Consider the following 17288-nt stretch of genomic DNA (forward strand, 5'->3'; position numbering starts at 1 on the left):
TTCTTTAAATGTAAATAAGTGGCGTCTACTTGCGCATTAGTCACGCATATATTTTATCTTTGTATTCATCTTTTTTGTCATTTCACTCAAATAACCGACAGGAATAATTTTACTTTATTGTTCAATAATATTAAGGTAAACGGACTACTAGTCATATGTGAACCAGTCACAGGACAACTGGTCGCTCTAGATCGGTCACACGTGATCACCCGTCACACTAAAACTGGTCACACCCTAAAATCGGTCACGAGAAAACTGATTGACCGATTTTAGGGTGTGACCAGTTTTAGGGTGTAACCAGTTTTCGTGTGACGGGAGATCACTAGAGGTCGGAATCTGAAGGGGCCGGAAACGCGCCGCCTATTGTTCCATTGTTGTAAATCCTTTGTAAAAAAGGTTCGGCAAACCTTTAACAATGCATTTACAATATTTGAACAATAAACAGCCCCTTCAGATTCCGGTCTCTAGTGATCACGTGTGACCGATCTAGAGCGACCAGTTGTCCTATGACTGGGTCACATTTGACTAGTAATCACTGAACCAATATTAAGGTGATTAAAATGAAGAAACCGACGAAACATCGAAAATCATATATCATTAATGAGTTTTCCATTTCCATATCCGATGGAACCAAGGTGTTTGTCAATTTTAAATTACAAAAATTAAAAACAGAAAAACAAAAATCAAAATAAAATATATAACTAAAACTTAAAATGGAGGCAAAAAATAAAAATTAAGAATCAAAAAACCCATTTAATTTTAGAAAATCATTAAATATTTTTAAAGAGGTTTAGGTTACGAGTAGTTACTAATTCATTAGGTAGACTATTTCCAATTTTAACCACTCTTTTTGAAAATAAGGATTCTCTGATTATTTTGTAATACATATATTATATTTTTGGAGTCTGAGAGTATGTCTTTCAGATAAGTGTTTATATTAAACAAACAATTTGAATTCGATTCTTAATTTCTAAAACATTCATAGCTGTTAAAAAAAACCAACATAGAAACAGTATATTAATACATACATACATAGTATTATGGAGGATGAACGAATGAGACGACTGGCATGTTAATGCACGTGTTTATTATATGACAGCTGAAGACAGAGTGAGTAGCGGCTCTCCGAACCCAGCCGGGTTGGTCCCCACTCGCAGGAAGGCAACCAAACTCGACCATGTCGTATAAGCGAGCCGCCACATCACTCCCCCCCCCCAGCATCAGCGATACCAAAATTACAAAGAAACAAATTTTACAAAAGAAAATAATTATTAAGTGGGGAGAAAAAAAAATGTTGACGTGGGTCATCCGCTGTATAGGTGTACCGCCCTGAATGGTCGGTACATTCGAGGGCGGTGACGTCGCGAGCAGGACGGTGGGTGGTCCGATGGTCGCGCCGATGCGATGCGATGCTGCGGCGGCGCCGCTCTTCCGAGGCTGATGTCGGTTGGTGGGGCGGCGGGGGCGGCAGGGGCATCGATGTGGTTGATGATACTCCGAGCTGGACTGTGAGTCGTTGTGGCTCGTGGAGGTGTTGTAGCGCTACCGCCCGTCTCGGCGTGACGACGCTCGTGGGGACGGACGGGGCCTTGATGATGATGATGATGATGGTGCTGAGGTGGTGTGTGATGAATCTTGTGGTGCTGGATGACCGTTCTATGTGTACTGGATCGCGCATGACTCCACATCCAGCTGTCAAGATCGTCGTCTCATTCGCTCCCCCATTTTTTAAAGCACCTGTCATCGACGTTGGCTGGACTCCAATCGGTAGGTAGGTAGGTAGGTAGGTAGGTAGCCGTGTCTGCTCGTTTATTGTCACCCGCGGGCCGCGACGCGTGTTGTGTTGATGGCGATGGGGGCGCGGCGGGTAGCTTCCCCGCCTGGCTCGGCGAGGCAGGGATGAGCGGCATGTTGAAATTGATCGAGGCTGCGTGGCTCGATGTCGGGGGTCACCAGTATGGAGGATGAACGAATGAGACGACTGGCATGTTAATGCACGTGTTTATTATATGACAGCTGAAGACAGAGTGGGTAGCGGCTCTCCGAACCCAGCCGGGTTGGTCCCCACTCGCAGGAAGGCAACCAAACTCGACCATGTCGTATAAGCGAGCCGCCACAGTATATTCATACGGTTCAGTGGGTAGTGTTCACAAAGCGCTCGCCCAAAAGTCACTAAAATCTTTATAACGGAACATCTGGCAGCCGAAAAGTCTATCATACTAACGAGAACTCGAGTGCTAAATATTTCGTATTCGAGATTTTCATTGCAAAAATTGCCTTTAGACGGTTGCAATGTGCGTAATAATCCAATTACCATTCATACATACCGTATGAAACATTAAATTTTAATAATTTGAACATCAAATTGTGAAGTGAAGTTGCATATTCACAAAGGCTCGGTGATTATTCGGTGAAAATCTCGATAACGGAACATCTGGCACCCGAAAATTCCATCCATCGAGATATATTGACGAAAAATATCATACTAACGTGACTTCGAGTACCAGATATTTCATATTCGCAATTTTCGTATGCACGATCGCAATTTGCAAAATAATCCGTTTACCGTTGATTAAAAATATCTGGTGGTTGTGCTGCATGGTTCGGTGATTATTTCACACAAATCGATCACGCACACGTCACTAAAATCTAGATTACGGAACATCTGGCACCTGAAAACTCCATCCATCGGGAGCTACACTCACAAACAATCATACTAACGAGAGCTCGAACGTGAGATATTCGGTATTCGCGATTTTCCGGGTTCCGTAACCGAGGTTCCGTGATTAAGGATTTAGTAACGTGCGCGAGATCGCTTTTTGCGAAATCACCGAACCGGTATTGCTACGTAATGAGTAATGACACAACAATCGGTCAATGTTTCGAGTCCAATTCTAACAACCCACAAATATTTTAACGTCGTATCTTCAAAAGGGGTCTACCTCACGGGACCGAAAGTGAAACGCCCGAAAACGCAAATATCGGAAGGCAAAGATCGAAAATCGAAAGATAAAAAAAGGGTCTCTCCCCCCGTCGTACATACTCACATAATTTGTATGTATGACAAAAAGAGAGATAATTTCACCGCATTCCACTCATATATATTATATATACATGGTAATGCACCCTTTTTTTTTGATCTTTCGACTTAAGATCTATCGATTTTCGATCTTTGCCTTCCGATATTTGCGTTTTCGGACGTTTCACTTTCGGTCCCGTGAAGGAGACCGCTTCGAAAGAGATTATCTTAAAATTTTGCATAAAGCATACGAACGATACAATGTAATGTGTAGAGGTAGGATAGTCACAGTGCTATCCATTGTTCGGCAAACCTTTAACAATGCATTTACAACCTTTGAACAATACACGGCCCCCTCAGGCTCCAGTGACTAGTAATGTGTACTTTGAACGAAATAGTTTTATGTAATATAAAGATGGACGACTTTTTTTCTATTCAGACAGCTGTCAATGTTGAACGTGTTACGGTGATATAGGTTAGGGTGAAAATTGTTTATATAAATCGATGTAATTTGAATAGATTCTTTTCGACGGTCGATAGTGTTCGAAAAGGAGAGGTTTTTAATCGCGATAACATTTGCAGCAGAATGAGCGGTGGGGTCGGAACGGGGGCGGCGGCGAAGGCGCGCGCCCTTCTCAGGACTTTCGGCGAACGAGCCAAAGGCAAGTTGGCCACCATCCCTTCCAAGGCTTCCGTGCAGACGGCGGTCAAGAGGTACGAGGCTTTCACCGGAGTGGTCGAAGTCCGAGACTTGCATCGGAATGTGGTATCAGCCCAGGTACCCACTCGTTTAATCATTGTCACCCACACATTCAACTGTTCCCACTATTTAACCACCTCAACTCTCACAGGACAAATTCATGGCAGCTCAGATGAAGCGGCAGGAAGCCGGTCAAATATTGATGAATATTCAAAAGAGGTTGAAGGAAATACACAACGAGATGCAAAATGTCTCTAAGGGCGATCCCAATTACCTTCGGTTGATCACAGAAGAGCACAAGGTATCTCTCTATAATGTGCATCATGTAAATGGGATGCAGGTATGTTTGTGTTTATTGTACAATTGAATTTTTAGATGATTGTCGACGAAGAGCAGTTAAGACGGGAGTTCGACCAAATAGAAAGACAGGAGAGAGAACATTTTGGCACGATGACGGCAGCCGTTAAACTAAGTCACGAAACGGAAAGAATGTATGCTGAAAAAAATAAATATTTATATGTTGTCGCTTCTATCGTCGGTTAGTATGTATTTCAAGTATCATTTTTACATCAAATTATGCTACATGGCTCTTTTTTAGCATTATAAAAATAACCGGTTAATACATATCAATCTGAAAAAATATAATTATGAATTAAAGTTTTTATGCGAGGAACATACGAGAATGGGAATTCATCCAGTCATTGTTTATAACACTGAGCAGCAATGTTATAATATCAACTTTTTTTTATCTAAACGTATCAATCCTACCGGTAAATGATTTCAAATTGAGTTAAAAATGCTGTTGATAATTATATGCATGATGCAAGAGCAAGATGAAGAATGGAGATTCCTACTCCAGCGCATCATTTGATCTCACTCGCTCATGAGCGATTTGTGGACGTTTCATAATCTAATTTAAAATCATTTACCTCTCGAATTAGTACGTTCAGATGAAATAAAAAATATTGAGATGTAAAACAAATCCTTAATAAACGTAGTGAAATATAAAACTATCCCAATAAATGCACGATAGCTCGAGAAAAAAGTGTGTGTAAAAGGTTCGGTGATTATTGGTCACAAAGCGCTCGCCCAAAAGTCATTAAAATCTCTATAACTGCACATCTGGCAGCCGAAAAGTCCATCATACTAACGTTAGCTAACATACTAACGAGAACTCGAGTGCCAAATATTCCGTATTCGCGATTTTCATGGCAAAAATTGTCTTTTGGGCGATCGCAATGTGACTAATAATCCAATTACCAAAAAACATCTGGCTATTGATTCCAATACTCACTTTTGGCACAGCAATACTATATATGAATATTATATTTAGAGTTAAAGACTGCAAAAGCCAAAAATCTATAAAAATTGCCCGTTTTTATTTTAAACGCTCATATTAAGCAGCAGAATATTCTAGTGCAGAGCATCGTAACGTCTGGATATTCGCGACATACATTGTTTACGACTCGTAGAGTTTGTCAGCTACGTACATACATATGTACTTCATCGGCAGTCGCTAGTTATTCCTTATATACATAGGTGACAAAACGCTAACTAACATCGGTTTTCTTCACATGCGATCTCACTCGCACGCATTAGGCTGAAGTGCTGTTCGGGGAACAAATATTGCCGCGGCACACAGGTTAAGATGCTCTGGTCTAGTGGTTAGAATATTATGCTTTGAATCAAGTGGTCATGGGTTCAAATCCAACTGGTTTCCGCTGGCCAGACCTTGGATTTGTGACTCCAGGTCGTTCGTTTCCTATCAGAGTTTGCCAATTTATCTGATTTTCATTGAAACGATTTCAAACAAACTGGCAACCTTACCCATTTTTTCGCAAATCTTGAGTTTTTGGCAATCTCGAATTTCGCTGAATTCTACAAATTTACAAATTTGACCATAGATGTCCCTGTGGGTGTTAATTGATATGTATTTAATTTGTATAATACTTGACCAGGAAAGCGCATTGGGGCTACCTTTTAAGCCTTCCTGCTATAAATTAAAAATAAAATAAAATAAAGAAATATCATAAATGTGAAAAACTTCTGCGGTAAGTAAAAAACGTGATTTTTTGTTGCTCAGTGTAACCAGAAATTCTTTGAAATTTTAAAGAATTACATAAATACATATGTGGGAATATTAAATCTTAAATTTGAAATTACTAAGTAATATTTTTTCGATATCTAAATTTCATTCCCAACCGGAGAAATGTTATAATAATAGAAGGGCCCTTACGAATAAATAAATTGTGTCAATATTACACGGTACGTCTTCATAACTACGCTACAACGCACGGAATACAATCGGATCAATTTACTTATAAAAATGTATCCCATGTTGTTTATTTTGTGTTTTTGAATGCATTGTGTAATTTTTAACGATGCTTGCCCATCTTGCGAGTAATATAAACAAACAGAAGTTTTTATCGGACATATGTCGAGTACCAAGCATCAAATACGACTGATGCTAAAACTATTTAGGAATGTCTGTGGACAATCGTCACTTGACAACAATATAACGCCTAAAGCCACTTCTATTATTATAACATTTCTCTGTTCCCAACAGATCTTTCTGTAATATAAAAATGATACAATGATTTTTTTGTTGTAATACTATTTATTTATATATATATAAAATTTGACGTATGATCTTGTTTACATAGCGATATTCTTGTCGTTAGGTACTGTACTAGGAGTATTGGGTAGCACAATAAACAACAAAATGAAAATGGCCGAGTTTAAAGAGATGTTACTGGAAGAAAAATCTGCCAGCAAGATTTGGAACATCGGAGTGACGGATTCGGTTATGCAAAAGAAAATAAACGAATTGGAAACCCGAGTAGTTGCTATTTCGACGAACCAAAGAACGATTCTCGGTTAGTCTTATATGATTGATTTACAATATACAGTAAAATAATAAATAATAACTGAAAATTCTTTTGTTTTTAGATTATATAATTAAAATAGAAAAAATGATCGAGACTCAGTTTCACAACACCAAAAATCTTATCAACACTAATATGACTTATCAAAAGCTTGACACTGAGCCGAAGCGTTCTTATTTGCCGGTTCCGGTTGAAACCGAGGCTTTTCAATTCACGGCAGAAACAGTGCGGAGTAATTGGTTCATCGCGACCGTGGCTGTTGTCGGTATTTTCTTATTTTCAAGAGTAATGTAAATAAGAAATAGTAGTACATTACATGCATACATATATTGTGCTACCTCCGAATTATTGATTTCATTGCTGATTAATAAGCATGTAAATACGAAGCATCGGATAATCGAATCGTCAAGTGTGTTTTATAGGCAATGCGAAATAAATATAATCAAAAGTTTTAGTCGTGCATTTGATTCGTACATTAAAATTATTTTATTCGGTAAGTAGGATCTAAATAAGCGATTTGTTATTTATGTGTATTTGTTATCTGCCACTGACATGGAACTATTTTTATGAAGATTTATTATTGTATTGTATATATATTTTCTCCTTTTATTTTTAAATGTTTGTTATTTTATTTTAAAATGTGTGATTACTTAACTTTGTAAAATCTTATTTTTTGATTAAAATCAACATATATTGGAGTTTTTTAATTCTTTTTTACCGAAAATATGCAGCATCTTGATTATTCCTATGTTTGTTCAGTTTATACATATTTGAGATGTGCAATTTTAATATTAATTATGTTTTTCCCAATTTTTACATTTCTATTTTAATAAAATTGCATTATTTCAGTTCGAAATAAACATGACAAATGTAAATGTAAGAAGTGTGAACGATTCATTAAAATAAAATCCGAGATATTTAATTTATACAATTGATTTATTTGATATTAAAAGAAAAATAAAAATTATACAAGGCTTTTTTCAGTCGGTGAGCTGATGAAACAGTACTCTTATTCAAAAAGATTACTTACAAACTCTCAGCCTCCGTTTGAGATTTCATTGTTAGTCAAAAGCTTACATGCTTCGTAAAAGCTTCAAAAACAATCACTATTGAGAAAAAGAAATTAAATCAACTTTTGGTTTATATTTTCAGCTTGAAAGATACAAGTTTTTAAAAAACAAATACTCTTCTGTTGATTACTTTGTATATATATATATGTATTAGCTAAATTGCGATTAATCTACGTATGTGTTAAAACAAAAATTTGAAGTTATAAAATTTACGTAAAAATGTAAATAAAAACCAAGAAAATGATTTGTTCGTTGAATTAATATATTTAGTCATCCCATTTCTTCCATTCCATGCCGTCTGGGGGTTGAATTTTCACTTTATCTTTTGCTACTTCATTCCAATTAGTACTTAAAACGGTTCCACCTGATTCCACCTGCAATATATACGTTTTAAGTTAAGTAGAGACGACGATGCGAAAATTGTGTGAAATGTTATGAAAATACGTACAAAACTTTTGTTCATCGCTTTTCGCACTTCATCGCTGCCTTGGCCGTAGATTTGTTCAAATAATGAATTCAAAGCTTCTTCGCCTTCAGGTTTTTCTTCAGCTTCCTAAAAAAAAAAAAAAATATAGTTTTATATTTTACAAGGATATTATTAAAAAAAGTTATTTTAGATTACTTGTTTTTTTATTTCTTTTTCTATTTTGTTCCAATCCTTTTGGAACGGACATGAACTGGGATACTTTGGTCCGGAAGCGTCAATTATACCTGCAAAATAAACAATTCGTGTCGAAATTCATTAGTAAACTTTACAAAGGCAAATATTTTTGAAGATTGTAATGAAAAGTGAATTCACTTTGAGGTATTGGTTTTATATCGTTCGTTCTAATTTCATCGGCTTTTCTTTCCAGGTTTTCCCAGCGCAATCCGTGAACTTTCTTCATTTTTATTTCCACTTTCGAAGGCATTGCGAGATGGGTGCACTGAGTCGGCTCAATTTCGTGCCACAAGTCTAATTCTAAGCTATATTCGGAGTCGCTATCGGCTACAGGGCAAGAAACAGACAGCTGAAATTTAATAATTCATAATTACAACATACTTTGTTCACACCTATGTATTACATATACCAAACGGATAAGTAAACGCACAGAATTCGATGAGTAAGAGATTTTGATTTTCTCTTTTGGAGCATTTTTCAATAGAATTGTAACTATGACGTGTGTTTCTGTTTGATACCAGTCGTGTTTTATTTTCGGTTTTGGAGGAATTTCCTGAAAAGATAAAAATATTTTAGTACATTGTATATAGATATGTATAATCACAGAGTTTATTTATTGAGCTTTGAATAAAGAATACGTAAAAAATTTATCGGCAAACAGTTATTGTTTAAATTACGTTGAATTTTGATTAATATGGGGATTTATTTATTAAGATTGATCCAAATGAATATCCACGAATTATGATTTGAGTCAAGAAGTCAATCACTTACAATCAACCTTTTAGTCAGATCCCCTTGCACCAATATAACAGTGACATGTTTCTAGAATGTTCTCCAAAATAATGTCATTCGAGAAATTTAGATCTAGAAAGTAAGAATGTTCTAGTGTCTCACTTTTGAATACTTGATATATGTTTGATACTCAAAAAGAAAATGATATTTAGGAGAAAATACTACAGTATTGCAAATCTCAATGTGGATTGAGTAAATAAATTCTTTGGATATTTAAAATATATATATATATATATACATAAATTGTAACAAAGGAATTGCATGCTTGAGTGCGTTTCTAACATTGCTATAAAAATTGTGGACAATTGTCCAAAAGCGTGTATGCCTTTAATAAAAATAAAAATTAAGAATTTGATTCGATGCATACTATGTATAGTAGTGCAAATATAAATAGGTGACTTTTCTCGTAAGAGTATGATTGGACAAATTTGAAACAAGTGTGAAGGAGAGAAAATCGAAGAGTCAGGTACAGAGGAGTGAAGATACCTGGTTTTGCTGAGGTTCCATCGTCGATTTAGAATAGGAGTCTCCCGAAAGGATCACACTGAGGCCTGTCAAACGTCAATTCTGCAATGTCGCTGCTCAATCACACCTCGCGCTCTAAACACCAACCTTGTTGACCATCACTAATCATTATGTATCACGCGAATATTCATACTAACGAGGATTCTAGGGCCAGATATTTCGTATTCGTAGCAACTATTTTAGTGTGCGATTGCTACCGAAATAATCCGTTTACCGAAAAGCCGCATATCTAATATTTTTTAACCGGTTCAGTGAACTCCATCAATCGAAAGTAATATTGTACTAACGAGAACTCCAGCGCCAGATATTCCGTATTCGCGATTTTTGTGGCAACGATTGTCGTGCGCGCAATCGCAACTTGCTCAATAATCCGTTTACCACTTTAACCGAAATAATGTACATATGTAGTGGGATTCTCATTTAACTTTAAAATTTAAATGGTCAGTAACAGTACAACGTTCAATAACTAGTTTTTTTTCTATCTTGCTCCTTAAATGCTGTTTAATTTTATATACGCAACCCACTCCACAAATTTATAAAATCATATGTGTTTTGAGAAATTTATTTAATCTGAATGGTTTGAGAAAACATTCGTTTAAAAAAAAACGTATACGCTCTTTATGAATAATAACTAATTGAAAGTCTTACAATGGACAGTCCTGAGCTTTGGTTTAGTCATGGGGACGACGGGTATTTCATTAGATGGATATTTGTTACGTATAATGGGATGGGTATTTACCATTGATATATAGAATAACGGTTCGGTGATTACTGGTCACAAATTACTCGTCACAAAGTCACTAAAATCTCTATAACGGAACATCTGGCAGCCGAAAAGTCCATCATACTAACGATAACTATCATAGTAACGAGAACTTGAGTGCCAAATATTGTGTATTCACGATTTTCATGGCAAAAATTGTCTTTGTGACCCCCCCAATGTGACGAATAGTCCAATTATCTAGAATAACATAGATCCGCCCTCACGGTTTATACCGGTCTCCCTTTTGGCGCATGCAAAATACATAGAATACATGGCGCATGCACAATATCTCTCAGTAGGTAGTTAGCTTCTAAGTAGGAAAGGTCGATTGCGGAGATCTTGTCGATAGATATGCGGAGATGTTGTCGTCACTAACTGAGGGGTGCGGGGGGGGTTTAACTAGCGGGGAAGTGAAAAAAACGCCGACCGCTGAGTCGTAGGGAAAAACCTTTTATTTTTTCAACTTCCCCGCTAGTTTTAAACCCCCCGCACCCCTCAGTTAGTGGTGACAAGATCTCCGACCAAAAATGTATTGTAAGGCATATCTAGGTTATTCTATATCAATGGTATTTACGGAAAAAAGTATGGATGGGAATTCTAGTTGCCAACGTTATTGAAGTTCATCAGGACATGGTACGTGAAGAAGAAGAAGGTCTTCGTCCCGGTGACGAAGTGTCCGTCCCCGAAATGAAATATCTTCATTGCCGAAATGAAGTTTCCGATTTCATCTCAACGAGATGAAGTGTCCGTTCGCGATGATGTTGGCTGCCATGTGTTAAGATAGATGAAGTGACAGCTGTCAGGTGGTGCAAAGTTTTGGACTGGAATTGTGCAACGAAATATAATATCCAAAGGTCATTATGTGGAATACAAATTGCATGGGTTATATTTTATTGTGGCATCATCGTCAATAAACAATTTTGTTTTATTTCATTTCGTACAATATATCAAAAACTGATTTGCTCGTATTTCGTAAATGTATCTGCAGTTCGTACATTTTCATTTTACAAAAAGGCTAGCTGGAAGTGCTTGGCATTTATGATGTGAAACTATTGATTAATGACATTATTTTTTACTATTCAGTTATTATAACTTTTCTTGATTCGAAGCAATGGGTGAACAAATTTGAGTTCAAATGAAATACAAACATTGCAGTAAATGATACATTAGATCAGTGCTTCCCAATTACTTTCATGTCACGACCCCCTAAGTCTGAAATAATTAATCACCAGCCCTTAAAAAAATTTTTTTTCTAGTTAAAAGGTTTATTTGGCAGTAATTATTACAATTATAATACACATTTTTATATTCAGCACAAAATTATAGGAACTTGCTTAAAAACATTTTTTTTAAATAAAAACTATACACACATGAAACAATGTAATGCGATAGATGAGGTCGCATGTTTTTACATAACAAATCGATATCGGGTTCAATGTTAGAAATGCTAACTCGCAAAGCATATTCTAAAGTCTCCGTGGAAAGGCATAACCTTTGCTTATTTTTTAATATAAGTAATGATGAAAATTCTGTTTCGTATAGGTATGTAGTCGCGAAAGGAATAAGAGTTACCAGGGTTTCTTTTCCAATAGCAAGATGTTCTTGCTGTCGCCTTATCCAAAATTCTGAAATACTTTTTTCATTAAATTTCACTTCAAGCAAATAATCTGATCTGATATCGATCAACTCTTCTTGGGCTGTCCACGTAATATGATTATATTTTAAGGACTTGTTCCTTTTATCCTTGTTTAAAGAATTGTTCCTTTCATCCTCATTTAAGGTTGGGAAATATTTTTTGAAATATAGTATCGATTCGGCCATGTGAGAAGTATAATATTTTTCACTGAAGTCAACAGAAAGCTTTTTTTGGAAAGTTTTCATATAAAGTGTTATTATTTAACAGACTTGAATATATACATTCCCTGAATATGTAATGTGGAAAAAAATTCATAAATGAATATTTGTACTTTCTACTGAATATTTTCGCGGCCCCCGCGAGAAATCCTACGACCCCCAATTTGGGAAGCACTGCATTAGATAATTATATTGTATCTACAGTGCCGGTTTTAGGGGGGGCTGGGTCGGGCGCCAAATAAGTTAGGACGCCGAACGATGCGCCAAAGACGCTTTAAAATTTTAAATTAGAGCGCCAAAAGTCATTCAAAATTTTAAATTAGAGCGCCAAAGGTGAAAGTTCTTTCTAAGGGTGTTTAGAAAAAATTGCCCGAGGGCGCCATCGAGTGTAAGGCCGGCACTGTCTATAATATATTCATTATATGTAAATGCGTAATTTGCATTTATATATCCCAATATGCCTTGTAGTTCATTTTTTTTTAATTTATTTTAGCCATACATATTTTTTTCTAAATAAAACCATAAGCTTCCGTAAAATTTCCTTTTCAATTACATTTATTTTTTAATTATCATTTTAGGTAAAGCATGATTGGAGTATTCCTTTATTTATAAGTGGTTAAGTGAAGTAAGTTGAGTGTTTTTCTTTATGTATCTAATCTTCATTGTTTCATTGTATTAGAATGCATCAAATAAATTATTAGTTTGAAGTGTAATTGATTTTTAATTTGATCATTACTTTTCTTTTAGATGATCTTATTGCGATTTAAAATATTTCCATCCAAGTCATTATTATTTAGTATCTGTCATAAAAACTCGACCAATCTCAAATCGACACAGATAATAATTCGACATTTTAGCAACGGAAAATTAGCGAAAATGGAAGGTAAAAAGCGAATCGCCGTGTGTCAAATGACTGCAACGGGAGATCGGGAGAAAAATATGTCAATTGTATCAAATTTGATTGAAAACGCTTCGAAAGAAAATGCTCAGGTTTAAAATTTTCAACGATTCCTAACATTAAAGCTAATATAATACTTATTAAATTATCTCGACTTTATTTTAGATGATCTTCTTTCCGGAAGCTTGTGATTTTTTATGTGATAATAAGAACGATATGTTCAAATTTTCCGAACCGTTGGTCGGCGGTAGTTTAATGAATCAATACCGAGAACTTGCTAAGAAACACAACGTTTGGTTATCGATGGGCGGTCTTCACGAAAAAGTATTCCATTTATATATGTATGTATGTATCTCACGATGACTGTTTGCTAAAGTATTTAGTTGCATTATTTTTGAAGGACAACGATAACGAGCGGAAAGTTTTCAATACCCATGTTATTATAAACAACATTGGCGACATTGTGCAAACATATCGTAAACTACACTTGTTCGACGTGGAAATACCTGAAAAAAACGTGAGATTGAAAGAGTCAGACTATGCGAACGGCGGTCATCATTTAGTCTTACCTATACAAAGTCCCGTCGGCAACATCGGCATGGCTATATGTTACGACATGAGGTTTCCAGAATTCAGCACACAATTGGCTAAATACGGCGCTCATGTTCTAACGTTTCCATCGGCATTTACTTATGCTACTGGACAAGCTCATTGGGAGACTTTACTAAGGTTTTTATACTGTATTTTTGTTTGTTCTCAATCTGTACAGTCACATATTTATTAATATATTGCTTTAGATGTCGAGCGATAGAAAATCAGTGTTTTGTAATAGCCGCAGCTCAAGTCGGTCAGCATAATCCGAAACGGAGATCGTTCGGACATGCTATGTGCGTCGATCCCTGGGGCCAAGTATTGTCTACGTGCGGTGATAAGAGCGATGAGCCGTGCTATGCGATCGCCGATTTGGATTATGATAGGCTCGAAGAAGTCAGAAGAAATATGCCGGTGTTTCAACATAGGAGGTTATTATTTAGCTGTAGTAGCTTTGTTTGAATTGATCGTACGTGAAGTAATTGCTTGAATTTATCTTGCAGAAATGATGTGTATAATATATTCAATCAAAATGTTCGCAAGGTTCAATTGAAAGAACACCAGACTGCTGTGGTCGATTCGCCAGCAGTTGATGATAGTAAATGTGTCGCAGATTCTGACGATGTCGAGGAGATGTATTATGATTTTTCAGATATAAAAATAAGACCGTCTACTGTGTTTTTTGTCTCTGAATTGAGCTATGCCTTCGTCAATATTAGGTAAGATTTTCATACTCACCTACCATACATATGTACCTCTGTAATTTTTATTTTATTTTATTTTAAAAAATCAATACAATAGAGACTTGAGGGGTAGTCCCAAAACTTCACTGTGGTGTTGATACAAATATAAGTATACATAAATCAAGAGTAACAAAAATAGTATAAATATTAAAAGCAAGTAAGAAATATGTATGTATAGTGAAAAAAAAAAAATAACGATAATTATATCGTGCTATGTAGGATGTGTTGGACCAACTCAACATAACTGATATTGAAGAGATCCAAGAAATGTGCCAGTAAGTTGAGTAGTCGAACAGCTTTCGAGAGGGGGGAGTTCATGAGCACGTTTGTTTTAGTGGTCTGGATCACTGCAAGGAAAGTGACTTGATGGAAAGTCGAAAGAGGGAAAAATTAAAATCGATTCGTCGATTCGTTGTTAACCTAAGTCGAGGTTATCTATCTCTTTCATCATAATTTCGTTCTCCAGCTACTGCGTGGTAATACGTCATGCCCTTTGTTGCTGGAACAGTTGGGACTTTATGTTCCTAACAATTATGTGCGTGGTAGATATCATCATTTAATGGTTGAACCTCCTGCTCGCACAGTTCTTTTTCGAATGGCTCCTATACCAAGAGCTATTCGACTTATCAATGAAATCGTTGCTGCCGTCCCTGAATGCGATATTTTCACCTCGGTGAGCGTAGATTATCGGATATTATTTTAACATATTTATCTGGTAACCTGCGCTCATCGTTACTTTCTTAATTTGAATGTGATTGAGTGGAATCTTAATCGACTCTCTTTCATTTGGGCCTCGCTGTGATTTTATTTTATTTTTTACTCATATTTTGTTTTATTTTATTTTACTTTTTCTTTCTCCTTTGTACATTTTTTATGTACTATATCAATTTTGCTCAATGTAAACAAATAATAGGATTTATAGATTTTATTTTTGATAGTTACACTTGTTCATTTTTTTTTCTTCTGATGTATTATTTTCCTTTTGTTACTTTTTTTTTATTATTATTTTATTTTACCATGTTTTCTGCTTTTCACTTTTTCTTATTTTTACTAATTGTACTTGTTTTTATATATTTATCAAATGTAGGCCATTGTGGCGCATTAGGTTCTTCCTGTAATGCCACAATGGTCTTAAACTATTAATAAATAAATAATGTAAACTTGGCACATTATTATCTTTCTTTCTTTCGACTTACCATTAAGTCACTTTCCTTGCAGTGACGGCCACCGTTGTTTTAGCCCTAACAATATATTAGGCTTTCGCAAAACCCTATGATTTTCCGGGGCCAAAAATTTAAGCTTCTCCAGGATAGTAGGTAGGATTGTGAATGACTCCTTTTATTAATTTTACGAAATGTTTCCCAAGAAATAAATCTCTTCTCTTTGCCATGTAGTTGAACCCTAAAGATCCGAAGACAATGGCACTAGGGAACAGATATGGATAAAATCCGTATCTGTTCATTATATCATATAAGCCACAATGTAGTGCTGTGGTGGAACTATTGCATACCAATAGTGGTCGCGGGTTCAAGTCCCGGCCAAATACGCTGCCGGTGAGATCTTGTGGCTATTAAAAAGTAATAAAATTCTTGTAAAAAACACAGATCGACCATCTCCCGTTAGAATTATCCCATTTTTATAGCTTAATTGTTGTGATGGATCCAATAAATCGGTATCCTCCACCTAAGTTTCTCGCAAATTCGAGTTATAAGCATCTTGAATTTGTTGAATCCTATAAAATGCTACCTACATACATAGTATTTCTAGCAAATTTGCTGTGTATCAAATTTTTTTGTTGATTTTCCATAGATGTCTCTATTGTATTCTGTCTTGTTATGTTTGAAAAATTGTTAGTACTTAATCTAGCCATATATTTTGCCTTGAGGTAATTCCTTACATGACACATGTAATATATGTATGTAATAAAATAAAAATAATCATATATTTATTTTAGATGTGTCGTACCTGGACATGTTCTTGTAGCACCCAAAAGAAAAGCCAAACGATCTACCGACCTCACTCCCGAAGAAGCATCCGACTTCTTTCATACTGTTATTAAAGTTCAAAAGGTATTCTTTCCATATTGAATAGTTTACTATATCGATTCTATTGTTTCTTTAATTCTATATATATTTTTTAGGTTATGGAAGAGGTTCATCAAACGAATTCTTCCACTGTTACTATTCAAGATGGACCTGATGCAGGTCAAACTGTAGAAGTGAGTTTATCATTAGTAATGAAATATTTTATCGGAGTGATGTTATCATTGAGAAATGATGTGTAATTATTTTCAGCATGTGCATTGCCATGTAATGCCGCGTCGCCGTGGTGACTTTAAAGACGTGGATCTGATATATTTAGAGCTGGCTAAACACGATGCTCGCCCCGCTCGAAACATACCTACGAAGCCACCTAGGACACTCGATGAAATGCGAGAAGAAGCTGCAATACTTAGAAAATATTTTACCAGCAACTAATCTCATAATAGCTATTTTGCGAAATGTTAGCAGTTTTTATATAAATAAATTATCATTTTATTTTTTCAAAATTTGACCTTTTATTTATTATAAAATATGTTTGAGACATCATTATCCTGTTCTCTTCGTTTTATTCAAACGTACAGTCCAACATTCGGATCAGTTACAAACTTGGTCGAAATATCGTCGCTCACACAAGGGCACAGATTCGATTCACTTCACATTAACGACCTCGAGCGCGTAGAACCCCCAAGAACATGATCTCATCGTAAAGCTACGCACCAAACGACCCTAAACCAGATAACGCTTG

At 35.9% G+C, this 17288-nt stretch overlaps 3 protein-coding genes across 6 annotated transcripts; 2 read left to right on the forward strand and 1 right to left on the reverse strand.

Annotated features, from left to right (window-relative positions):
• The first annotated feature begins 3266 nt into the window (after positions 1–3266).
• Positions 3267–7897, forward strand: LOC143918668 (mitochondrial potassium channel-like). 2 transcript variants are annotated; one of them, XM_077440624.1, is made up of 6 exons: positions 3267–3494; positions 3602–3797; positions 3871–4020; positions 4095–4257; positions 6401–6595; positions 6669–7897. In XM_077440624.1, the coding sequence occupies exons 2-6, from the start codon at positions 3606–3608 to the stop codon at positions 6896–6898; spliced, it is 930 nt and encodes a 309-aa protein (XP_077296750.1). In that variant the 5' UTR covers positions 3267–3494; positions 3602–3605; the 3' UTR covers positions 6899–7897. The 2 variants fall into 2 exon arrangements, with proteins under 2 accessions (XP_077296750.1, XP_077296759.1); XM_077440633.1 differs by having other exon boundaries at positions 3453–3525.
• Sgt1 (suppressor of G2 allele of skp1) lies at positions 7240–9936 on the reverse strand. Its single transcript, XM_077440647.1, has 6 exons — positions 9614–9936; positions 8766–8888; positions 8474–8684; positions 8297–8385; positions 8123–8227; positions 7240–8048 (listed from the first exon to the last, which is right to left on the reverse strand). The coding sequence occupies exons 1-6, from the start codon at positions 9632–9634 to the stop codon at positions 7941–7943; spliced, it is 657 nt and encodes a 218-aa protein (XP_077296773.1). The 5' UTR covers positions 9635–9936; the 3' UTR covers positions 7240–7940.
• A 1205-nt stretch (positions 9937–11141) lies between these two features.
• On the forward strand, positions 11142–17046 carry NitFhit (ntrilase and fragile histidine triad fusion protein NitFhit). 3 transcript variants are annotated; one of them, XM_077438703.1, is made up of 10 exons: positions 11157–11269; positions 12848–12894; positions 13017–13259; positions 13333–13491; positions 13568–13896; positions 13965–14189; positions 14262–14477; positions 16456–16570; positions 16642–16719; positions 16796–17046. In XM_077438703.1, exons 3-10 carry the CDS (start codon positions 13017–13019, stop codon positions 16976–16978), a joined length of 1548 nt encoding a protein of 515 aa, XP_077294829.1. In that variant the 5' UTR covers positions 11157–11269; positions 12848–12894; the 3' UTR covers positions 16979–17046. The 3 variants fall into 3 exon arrangements, with proteins under 3 accessions (XP_077294739.1, XP_077294894.1, XP_077294829.1); XM_077438613.1 differs by lacking the exon at positions 12848–12894 and having other exon boundaries at positions 11142–11269; XM_077438768.1 differs by lacking the exon at positions 12848–12894 and having other exon boundaries at positions 11142–11269; positions 13127–13259.
• Positions 17047–17288: the final 242 nt, after the last annotated feature.

Source organism: Arctopsyche grandis, chromosome 1 (genome assembly GCF_051622035.1).
Source record: "Arctopsyche grandis isolate Sample6627 chromosome 1, ASM5162203v2, whole genome shotgun sequence".
NCBI classification, from domain to species: domain Eukaryota; kingdom Metazoa; phylum Arthropoda; class Insecta; order Trichoptera; family Hydropsychidae; genus Arctopsyche; species Arctopsyche grandis.

Excerpts from the sequence above, each read along its gene's own strand:
- LOC143918668 (XM_077440624.1), top strand. The coding sequence starts at position 3,606 with ATGAGCGGTGGGGTCGGAACGGGGGCGGCGGCGAAGGCGCGCGCCCTT. Across the intron at positions 4,021-4,094 it reads TGATCACAGAAGAGCACAAG|ATGATTGTCGACGAAGAGCA; the intron begins GTATCTCTCTAT and ends TTGAATTTTTAG. Across the intron at positions 6,596-6,668 it reads GAACCAAAGAACGATTCTCG|ATTATATAATTAAAATAGAA; the intron begins GTTAGTCTTATA and ends TTTTGTTTTTAG.
- Sgt1 (XM_077440647.1), bottom strand. The coding sequence starts at position 9,634 with ATGGAACCTCAGCAAAACCAG. Across the intron at positions 8,889-9,613 it reads TGGAACCTCAGCAAAACCAG|GAAATTCCTCCAAAACCGAA; the intron begins GTATCTTCACTC and ends TTATCTTTTCAG. Across the intron at positions 8,685-8,765 it reads TCTCTTACTCATCGAATTCT|CTGTCTGTTTCTTGCCCTGT; the intron begins GTGCGTTTACTT and ends ATTAAATTTCAG.
- NitFhit (XM_077438613.1), top strand. The coding sequence starts at position 13,017 with ATGATCTTATTGCGATTTAAAATATTTCCATCCAAGTCATTATTATTT. Across the intron at positions 14,478-16,455 it reads TATGCCTTCGTCAATATTAG|ATGTGTCGTACCTGGACATG; the intron begins GTAAGATTTTCA and ends TATTTATTTTAG. Across the intron at positions 16,571-16,641 it reads CTGTTATTAAAGTTCAAAAG|GTTATGGAAGAGGTTCATCA; the intron begins GTATTCTTTCCA and ends TATATTTTTTAG.